Here is an 11511-nt window from a genome sequence, read left to right on the forward strand (position 1 = left end):
TTATAATTGTTAAATTGTATATTTAATATATCTGTCTTTTTTAAGTTTTTTGGTATTAGCTTTTGTTAGTGATTTTCAACTTATCATATTTGCTGAATATATACTTGTTTATTTACTTGAGTAATCATAGAATTATCATATATAATCATTCTTGAGGATATGGATAGAAAAGAAAATTAAAAGAGGAACATGACTGAAGTGGTCTCTCAAATTGAAAATTGAATTCCCTTCTCTCGCCGAACTAGTATGTATAAAAAACGAAACAGAAAGACAAGCAAAATAGAGGAAAAAGAAAAGGAGGAGTCTTACATTGGGATATTTCTGCCATGTAACCTATATATATCAGAGTAATATCCGATATGTATTAGAGACGCATATGGGTTGTGTTTTCATGTATCCATATTTCCCAGCTGGCGGTGATAGAATGGTGCTAAGTTTAGAAAATGATGAATTGCAGTGTTAGACTCTTGTCACTCTTTACTCTTGGTGTTTCCGTCCGAGCCACCTAGTTGCTGATTGCAGGAAGCATCGGGGATAGGAAGGCAGGAAACTGGAAAGTCCCCATATAAGGGCTAGGCCAAGTTGGGGTGATTTTGCTGCATGGTTGCCATGTGATACGATTTGTTTTCCCCTCTTTAGCCTAGGTGGTCTTCTTGTTGTTACAACGTGCGGTTGTTTGTGAAATGTGGTACCATTCTCTAGCTCCTGACTAGCTCCAGACTTGCTTAATACTAAAAATAATCAATAACAAAACCATTAGCCTGAATTATTTGGTTCACTTGTGTATGTATGTAGACTTTTCTTAAGCTTTTCTTGCGAAAATTTTTGTTCCCAAATAAGTGGTGTCATGTATTGTTTTAGTTTTTCCACCAAAATTTTCTGATCTTCCAATATCCCTTAAGCCTTCTTTTGACTGTAGTCACTTTGTAGTTTCCATGGGTATGCTGAGTTGTCTCAAACATTTTCATTTAACTTATTCCCCATAGTATTATCCCTATCTTTTGTTGGATGCACTAGTTTCTCTTTCCATCTTATTAAGTGATACCACATTGTTACTTATCCTACTTTCATCAGGATAATGATATCATTAGAAAACTACATAATCCATCATATCACATTGTATACATCTTTACTGACCTCATTGATGGTTATTTATATGCTTTTTCTTCTCAGAAGTTGTTTGGAAGTCCTTCACCCTATATGAGATGGTCTTTGCAATTTTGTATCAAAAGAAACCCAAGATATAATCTCACTTGTTACAATTTACAATGGTCTCTGAATTGCCTTATAAATTATCTCTCAACATTATTGTAAACACGCCTTCTATAAAAGTTCTAGCTACTTTGTCTCAGTCAGAGCTGATACATTTTTTTACTTAATGTGTATTGTTGTTGTAATTGCCCTTTGTGATCAGTTCTTATGTGATTTAGGAATCAGGATACCATATGGAAGGTAATGACGAAGTATCTAGCAAACCCAGTTTGCACACTTTCTCAAGAAGGCAAATTACTACTCAGAAGGCGATATCATTACCTTCATCTCCCCATCAATTCAGAGGTCGAAATTCTGAGATAAGTGGGCATCCTGACTTTCTAACTGCTGAGCTGATATCAACTTGGAACAAAGTCTTGCAGTCTTCATCATTTTCAAACAAGCCTCTATTACCTTTTGAAGAATGGAATATTGGTTTTTCAGAGCTTACTGTTGGCACTCGAGTTGGTATAGGCAAGTATTCTCCATGACAGCTATTTAGTATACATTTGATGTATTGCAGACTATAAAGCACGGATACTTTGCATGCGTACCGATACTTGATACATACCGGATCTCAATACGGCCCAATATGTATCGAATATGTTTGGAGGAGTATCCGAATTAAAAAAAATTATTTTAATTTTCTAGTATTACTTCGGTTTGGGCGGGATATGGCTACGATATACTCTTGATCTTTCAATCTTTTTCATTTTTGCTAATAGATGATATAAAATAGTTTATATGTATATACTATAGTTATCAAAACCAAGTCGGACTAGGTGGTCAAATCGGTGAGCCGATGAATTGACTACCAAATTGGTTCGATTTTATTATCAAACCGGATGAACAGTTGATCTAGTAAAAATTTGAACTAGTGACTCCTACATCTTGACTATTTTTTGGTGAACCGGCTGGGTTAAGTACTTTTACAAAGTTACCCAATTATCCTTAATATTTAATTATTTTATTTTATATCCTGATAATATTTGTCCTATAATTTTGAAAATATTTAGTTGTGTTTTAAAATTATTATTACTTTGTTTGCACATATACCCTTGAAAAGCATTTATTTGCTTATATGTCTGTCTAAAATTATATTTACATGTATATTATTCAAAATACATATTGTATACATTTTAAAATTCTTATTTTTTTACAAGAATACCCTTTGGAGTAAATTTTTATTAAAATTTGAACAGTTTAAATGTAAAAAAGATAATAATATCCTTATTTTTGTTTCAAGTATTTCTTAGTTAATAGCATTATTATCTTTTTCTATTAAATAACTTAATTTGAAACATAACCATGAGAGTATCTATATAAATAACATATATTTTGAGAGATATACATAGACATGATCATTAGGCCCGACCCGCCCAAACCCGGCCTGAACCCGACCAGTTTTAATCAGGCTAAGCCCGGCCTGAGCCCGATTTAGGCCCAGCCCGACTCGAGCCCGATATGGTAGTGGGTGGCATGGGCTAAGCCTTTGCCCGCCCGGCCCAGCCCGAAAGCCCGATCCACTACTCTCATCTATAGCCCAACCCATAATGTATATATATTTATATAATTATTTTAATCCCACATTGATATTTAGTAAATTATATATCAATATATATGTATGTTTCCATGAAAGATAAAATATCTTCATATAAGCCCATTAAACTCAGCCCAATAAAATATAATAATTTTTTATATTTAACGCATTATGTTAGAGCCATTATACCCAACCCAAGCCCAATATGTAATGGGCTAGTGGGCGGTAACGGGCTAGAATATTCTAGCCCAGCTTGCCCGATGATCACATCTAGATATACATACAATTATACTACTTTTATAGATATTTTTTTTTATTTTTAGAATTATATAAAACTATCTTTATAATATTTAAACATTTAAAAAGAACTAGCAATCCGACCAGGTGAACTATCGGTTAAACTGATAACTCAGTGACCTGATCTCTGACTGGGTCAATGTTTAGTCCCATTCTGATAATCATGATATGTACAATTATCTAATTCTTTGTGATACGTTAAGGCTTTGTTTTTAAAATAAAGAATTAAATATATAACTTAAAAGTCATTTAAAGATCCCAATTAATTGTAAATTAATAGTTAAATTATGTTTCAATATTTTACTAACATTTTAGATTTCATATCAGTCTCTACTACAATATTATTCTAAAGTTTTAGACATGTAAATAACGAGTCTATAGCTTTTTTTCCTTTAAACTTATCATTTTTAGGATGTAATTATTTTTTACCATATGTTATATTAATTGACAAGAGATTGAAAATATATTATTTTATTTATTTATTGACGTATCCATGCGATATCTGTATCTTACTTTTAATAATTTATTATATCCCCGTATCTGTATCTCAGTATTGCCGTATTCCATATCCGAATCCATGCTTCACATTTGCAGATAAGAAGATACTTATTTGGCTTGAATTAATTGAGTATGGCAGCACCAACCAGACTAACTCTAATCAAGTCTAATATCTTTTAAATCTTGCATAAAAGATGTGCTGAAATTGAAAATCTGTTTAAGTTTGTTATCCTCTCGATGATGAAATTGCTAGGAATGTAGAGCTCTGTTAGTCTTCTTTGCTTTTGTTGTGCATATCATAATTTCCATTTTTTCTTTGTTACTTGACTTCCCTATATTTGGAGCCACCAACCAAGCTCAAGCCTATGGGGATAAATCATGTTATATGTGATGTCGATGTCCCAAAGATAATTAGATTACAAGTTGATTCTTTTACTATAGGAGTCAACTATGCTTAAAATTGGACGAAATTTGACAGATCAAAAGGGAAACACGACGAGGAATGGAAGACATGAAAATTTCCGTTCATCACATAGGGGGATGGAATTAACAGGTTTAAGTCCTCAGCGAAAAAACAAAAAATTAGAAAGTCAGAATTTAATTTGTTGTTCCACCATGGTTAATCTCTCATATGCTGGATTTCCTAAGAAGAATAAGATGACTAATCTCCCAAACAGTGCCATGAAATAATGTTGTAGATCATCTTTGTTGTAGCACGAGGAATATGGCAAAGTTACCTTTTACTTGTCCTTATGTGTATAATAACCTTATAAACTTTTCCATTCTCTTTTGGAATAAAGAATTGAGTTTTTAAGAGGCAAAGATTGTCACATGGACTGCTTTCTGGAATGATTTGCATATTAAATTCCTGTCTATACACAGTATTCAAGCTCACATTGAAAGTCAATATGTTAAAGCATGATTTGAAAGTTCAATAATGTTAATTTTCGTGCATCTTAGGTTTTTTTGGAGAAGTCTTTCGGGGTATATGGAACGGTACAGATGTTGCTATTAAAGTCTTTCTAGAGCAAGATTTGACTGCTGAGAATATGGAAGATTTCTGCAATGAAATTTCTATACTGAGGTACCATATTCAGCTAACATAAAAAATCGTCCTCTTTATAGCACATTTTACATCCTCTGATTATGCTTATCTAATTTTTTTGCAGCCGCCTACGTCACCCAAATGGTATTGTCTGTGCCCCAGCCTCCATGCTAAACCCTTTTCTAGATCAGTACTTATGATTGTTCTAGTTGACATTCTTAAGTAATTTTGAGGCTCATTACAGTTTTTAAGAATTAGGATGGTTAAGGGACTTAAGTCCATTTGTATGTTATTTTAAATTCTTATCCAATTTTATCTTTTGGATGCCCTATTTACAGTGATATTATTCCTTGGTGCATGCGTGAAGCCTCCTCACTTATCAATGGTTACTGAGTACATGGAGATGGGATCATTGTACTTTCTAATTCATATGAGTGGCCTAAAAAAGAAACTCAATTGGCGTAAGAGGTTGAAGATGCTTCGAGATATATGTAGGTGAGCATATCACATTCTTGTGGGGAACACTTGGCTGCGAAAAGTGGGACTTTTGCTTACTATTATGCTTTCTAATTTCTATATTTATTTAGTGTGGGGTGGACAGCAAATTACGTAAATCCACTTCTCAACTGTCAATATTATGCTTAATCCACTTTTCCTCCCAACTTATAAACAATGTCTTTCCTCGTTGCTCCTTCACTCTACACTCCATTTTGTGAACAATCATACATATTTCACAAATGCAAATGTATCTTTGTAATTGAATGTCTTTTTCACAATCAAACTTCACGATTCGAAATCGAAATCATGACCGGCCATGTACCTCAATACACTTGAGGTACACAAAGCCTTAAGTAGTATTTTCTAAGTCCATAATGACAAGAATTAATGTGAAAATCTGACTTCAATAAATTTAATCTAATAATAATGGAGTAAACAATGTCACTACTAATGTGCCTCTAATCAAACTAAATTAACGGATAGTTTAAAACATAAAGACCAAAAGAACTAAAAGATAAAAATGGTAGATCCTAAGTGGAGCTAGGGTTCCGGTGCATATCGCTCAGTCACCGCACTGATCAATACTTAAAATATTAGAAGGGGAATCCCATGAACTAACAGCTATAGCTCAGTGAATGAAATCCACTGAAAAGCTAAATAAATCTAAATCTTTAAAAATAACTTGAACTAAATCTAAATCCAATGATATAAAAATGATAATTTCACTGAGTATGCTTATAGTAACAATAATAACAGCACAAATAATAACAAAGTAAGGTAGGTCTCATAGCATGCTCGGTTGCAATATACTGAATTTTTCTCAATAATAATAATGTTATTTGTCTTAATTGAGTTAATGTTCTGTGATCTACATTAACTAGAAGTCGTCTTAAGATAACATTTGGGTCTTTTCCTCATAGTTGATCCAGTTAGGGTCAAGGTGTCACTATATGATAAACGCATCTGTCTTTTTCCATTAACTGTTGAAAAAGATTAGAGTCAACTTAGGAAATTTTTTGATCTAACTTGGGTTTATTTTTGAACTAGGCCAGTCACCTAAGAACATCACTGCAATGATCCAAAATAATATTTTTCTTTGGACTTTTAGGTAAACTCAAATCACCATGAAAAATTGTAAGAAATCTATGCCGGAACTGCTCTCTAAGTAATACCAAATATTAGTTATATTTTTCTACTAATATTCTTATTTATTGAAAATTACTGTTTGCATAAATTATAGCAATGCACTGAATTATACATTTTGCACACAAAAATATAATAATTAAATTGCACACAGAAATATAATAATTAATCTGCATATAGAGATATAATAATTAATTTGCACACAGAGAAATACATGGTTTGAAAAAAAAAAATACGAAATGTAATACGAGTAAATATGTGAGTGAACCCACTCACCTGAGTCTAGATAAAATAACTGAAATATCTAATCTCTAGTCCACATGCTAAAAATTACCACCTTTAAATAATAAAGAAATAACACAATTTTAAGTCAACCTCTAATATAAAATTTTGAATTTTAAAACTAAATAAATAGCTAAAATGGGTTGATTTAAACCATTGGATTGGGCTGGGCTGTAGTTGGCCCCGCAGCCCACCTTTTGTTTTCATAATAATTGGGCTAGGCCAAGGTCCAACCTGAAACCAATGAAGGACTGGGTTGCCGGTAGCGCGCAACCCACACTTAGTATTAAGGGTCGGATTGATCGGAAACCCAAACCCGAACCCGAGAGAAGAAACGGATTGGCTCTGGTCGAACCCGAGCCCAACCTTTCCCTCCCCAATAAGAATGATGAGGGAGAAAAGAATTGAGAAAGAAAAAGGAAGGAGAGAAAGGGAAAATTGCCGACGATCATTGTCGCCAGCAGTCCGCTGACCTCACCAATCACCTGGGAATGGGAGAATTCGTTGACAATGAAGACTCCTCCCTCCATTGCTAACGGCCATGGAGGCTCTGAGCCACGAAAGCTCCCACAAAAGGCATCCATGGCACAAGGCCAACAGCGTGGAGCTCCTGAGCACGAGCAGCAGCAATCCCGAAGCCGTCGATCAGTCTGATTTGCCGACAAAGCCGCGAGCACCAAATTTAAGTCTTTCTATTTTAACCCATCAAACTTAATTTAAATTTAAGGGGTTGGGGAGGGTTGTCCTGCAAGTCGCGTTGTGATCTCCGATTTCTCTGGCAATGCTTCGACGGTCCGATCTTGACTCCGACAGTAAAGGAAAAAGAAGAATGAGAAAAGAGGAAAGAAGGGGACTGGGGGTAAAAGAGAGAGAGAGGATTTAGGGTTTTTATTTATGATAAAATCTAAATCTGATTTTGATTTGGATTTGAATTGGCCGAAACACTCGCGGTCGCCTCATCACGTGACGGTGAGGGAGAGGGTGAAGGGTGCACGCGTGCACTGCTTGTGCATTTCAAGATTTTTTGTTTTAGTTCTTACACTGACACTCCTTTATGATTTTTATACTTTTCTTCTATGCTTTACATTATATTCTCTTTTACTGTTACCTATCTTTTGCTTTCTCCATCTGTATTGTTTCGATATTCAGTTATCTGATTCTGGTATTACAATTATGCTTTGCTATTATAATTTTTGCATTGTTAAATTTTATGGTCCTAATTGTTTTCCAAGTAATGAGGGTGTCACTTAATGTAAAGCTAAGACTTGACCCATGCATCTAAGAAATCAAGGTTTCAAGTCTTAGAAGCAGCCCTTTCAGTAGTAGTGGTAAGGTTGTGTACATCCCTCCTGAGGCCCTGCGTAGGTAGAAGCTTTATGCTCTGAGACACCCTTTTTTACATGATTTCTTGGTTCTGATGAGAATATCATTATCTTGGGAGCATAGTTGCTATAACACCATTCTCTTTGGAGCACCATTTCTCATCAGTTCTTCTAAAAGAATTAAGGAACTAATTCTATGTCTGTAGCCAGTGTAGAGGGACCTGATGATCGCCCACACTCTCATTGCACCATGACTTTCAGCTTATTTATAAGCAAGTGTTAGAATAAAGCGCAATTTAGCTTACTTAAACAAGTTACATCTGTAAATGCTAATAGAGCTCTTCACTCAACTGTGCAAAGACTTTTTAAATTATTGTATAGACCTTAATCTAAGCTTTGCAATTTTAGGTTATTTTGTACTTGTAGATATTCCATAACAATGTGGAAATTCTTGTGGAGAGTGGTAGTTACTCTGTTGTGAATTCAGATTGTTCTTTTGTCTAACCTCCACACCTGGTGATTCTTTTCAGGGGATTGATGTGCATGCACAGAATGAAGATAGTTCATCGGGATCTGAAAAGTGCAAACTGTCTTGTTAATAAGCACTGGACAGTAAAGATATGTGATTTTGGGCTCTCACGGCTAATGTCAGATGCTCCAATGAGCGATAGTTCATCTGCAGGAACCCCTGAATGGATGGCTCCTGAGCTCATGCACAATGAACCTTTTACAGAGAAATGTGACATTTTCAGTCTCGGAGTGATAATGTGGGAACTTTGTACACTAAGTAGGCCATGGGTAGGCGTACCATCTGTCCAGGCAAGACATGCTTGTTTTCTTATTCACATTCGGAAGTATATTATAGGGAAAGAGGCTAGCCATGTAAAAGTTTTCTATTGCTGTTATTTTGGTTCAGGTAGTTTACTCAGTTGCTAATGGAGAAAGGTTAGAAATTCCTGATGGTCCTCTTGGCAGCCTGATATCAGGTAATTCAATAGCACACCAATGTGGCATATTTTAACTCTTGTTTATTTCAATTATTAGTTGCTGATATCAGTTTATTGATTTGTGTAGATTGCTGGGCGGAACCCGACAAACGACCGAGCTGCCAGGAGATTCTCACTCGTTTGCTCGATTGCGAGTACACCCTTTGTTGATCTGGTATGGCCCTTGCCTTGTAGCAATTGCAGAGTCAGCAACTTCATCCGGCTAATGTTTACATTCATCATTTTCTGTTACTTTTTTCCCCTTAATCGTCATAAGTTGTATAGCATATTTGTACTATGATAAACAATACTGTCAGTTCTACAGCTTTTCTCAATATGATCTAATTTCACAAATGTCATAGAGAAAATGCACTGCTTTTTCCTAGATCATTCTTCTGAATTCAAATTCCAGCTCCTTATTAATACTCCTAGTGCTAAGTAGTTCATATAAGCGACAATCATAGGACGTTGCATATTAGCCACTTATTTTTATCTAACCCCTTGAAACATTGTCCACTAACTACCAATAAAATTGTTCAAAACATAACTAGAACATGGTGGACCAGAACCTCATAATATCATTTATTAGCCACTTATTAGGGCATCTATAAAAAAAAAAAAGCATTGCAATGCATGAAAGCAGCAATCTACTTAAGAGCACTTGATCATGCCTGACATCTCCCCCACTAATAGTACCCAACAACTCAGCCTTGGCGCCTCATATCCCCGACTCCAATCCAACAGCCCAAACTCTCCTCACTTTACTCGGCAATCCACTGCCACTTGCTCCTCCGGGAAGAAGGCGAAGAAGGCCTTCGTCCGTCCGTGCCTGGTATTCAAGGTTTAGGTGGATCCACACGAGTATAGCATACCATAATGCCACCACCTGTGCAATCTACAAGACCACTGTTCAAAACAATAGGACGTATTACCAATTCTTCTCTCCTCTTTTTCTAATAATTATATTTTAATTAGGACAACTGGGCCAAGACACTTATAGAAATAGGCCAGGATGGGTTAATTCCAACCTTAACGGTAGTAGTTGGGCCTACTAAAGCAAGCGTTCTAAGGCGTTTTCAAAATTTTCTTTTGCAACCTGGAAGCAAACTCGTAGCAGTCTGGACAAAGAAGAAAATATTATAAATTCTCATTTACTGATTGATCTATCTTGATCAGTATTATTCTAATCCGTGCATAGATCTGTTCTTCTATTCCTCAATACCTAGTACTCGTAGAACTATAAACAAAATGCAGCTTGATGCCAAATCCTTTCAGAAATCTAGATCTGGGTCAGCTTTTAAAACAGTTCATGTCATGTGCAACCTTCAAGCACCTCTCGATCTACGTAAATATTCAATGCCACATAAGCCTCCACTGGTGTATTGGCTATTGCGTTTCCCACTCACACTATTCATTGTTCTAAAGTTTCTTGGACTTAATTATTATTTTGTCCTTGTATTTATTCCTTTCAGCTATTGATGTTGGTTAAGAAAGGCACTTTTAATAGGCAGTAGCATATGCAAAAGATAGATCGAACCATCGTCGATTTCCACTTGATCTATTTGATTTGATATAAATGTACCATGATAGATCTTGTTGGAAGATTTGTCCAAATTTAATTTAAAATTCAGGCTTGAATTTATCCTGAATACAACTAGTAAGCAGCAATGTTTTGGAACAACTAATGCTTATCTAAATACTATTTGGACTAATAAATAAAACTATATATGAAGAAGTAAATACGCACTTATTATATATTAATTAAGTTCATATTAGAGAGTTACATGTTTAAAGTATTCAAGAGTCTCTCTCACTGTCTGAATGATGGGGACGAAACTTTTTATGTAGATTGTTGGACCACCAAGAAAGAGAGAGGTCTGGACCACCAAGAAAGAGAGAGGTCAAATAAAAGAACATTAAACAGATTAAATGACATCTATCATTAGTCATTCAATTAACATCAAAGAAATAGATTAATATGTACCCTTTTGTCATAAGAGTATTAGTTATATATATATATATATATATATATATATATATATATATATTAAAGCATTAAAAAATTTCTCTATTATGAGGTACAAAAAAAGAGAAAATAAAGACAAGTACTCAAGTTATGTGCGACTTGGCTTCTCCTCCCAAGATGTCGTTCTATAATTTGTTACACGATGTTTATTTATCAATTTATGTACTTATTTCATCTCAAAACCTTTCATTTTATTGGTTGCAAATAATTCTAAATAAGTATAATATATAGATATGGAGATGCTTATACCTTGGAATTTTTAACCAAGTTAGGTCTTCTCACAAACTTATTTATTAAAATAGTCTATCGATCAAACTTTTACCTAAAGAGATCTATTTTTTATATGTTAGTTGCAAACACAGGTCCCTTTAGCATTTTATCTCAAATATAAACGATAAACTTATTAACTATTTATATAAGAAATACATACAAATGTAATAATATATGAGAAAAACAAGGAGAATAAGTTAATTTTTATTCGTCCGATCTAAATTTGACTTTAATATTTTTGTCTACGTTATCCAATTGCAACACCATAAATCTCTCTAGTTTATCTAATTAAAAATAAATAAATACAAAACATAAAATAATCTTCCCACTTTCTTATAGGAATAAAATGCAAA

The 11511-nt window shown here is 34.4% G+C and overlaps 1 protein-coding gene across 5 annotated transcripts in view; it reads left to right on the forward strand.

Moving 5' to 3' along the window:
• LOC140782827 (probable serine/threonine-protein kinase SIS8) overlaps nt 1-9216 on the forward strand; it is a 45117-nt gene extending 35901 nt beyond the window's left edge. For all 5 annotated transcript variants that reach the window (XM_073129629.1, XM_073129630.1, XM_073129632.1 and 2 more), the window contains 7 exons: nt 1431-1725; nt 4547-4670; nt 4756-4775; nt 4970-5126; nt 8407-8695; nt 8793-8862; nt 8951-9216. In XM_073129629.1, the coding sequence (XP_072985730.1) occupies nt 1431-1725; nt 4547-4670; nt 4756-4775; nt 4970-5126; nt 8407-8695; nt 8793-8862; nt 8951-9033 (1038 nt within the window). In that variant the 3' untranslated portion in view covers nt 9034-9216. The remainder of the gene's footprint in view (nt 1-1430; nt 1726-4546; nt 4671-4755; nt 4776-4969; nt 5127-8406; nt 8696-8792; nt 8863-8950) is intronic.
• Nucleotides 9217-11511: the final 2295 nt, after the last annotated feature.

This window comes from Typha latifolia, chromosome 2 (genome assembly GCF_019914945.1).
Source record: "Typha latifolia isolate L0001 chromosome 2, TyphaL0001v2, whole genome shotgun sequence".
Lineage (NCBI taxonomy): Eukaryota > Viridiplantae > Streptophyta > Magnoliopsida > Poales > Typhaceae > Typha > Typha latifolia.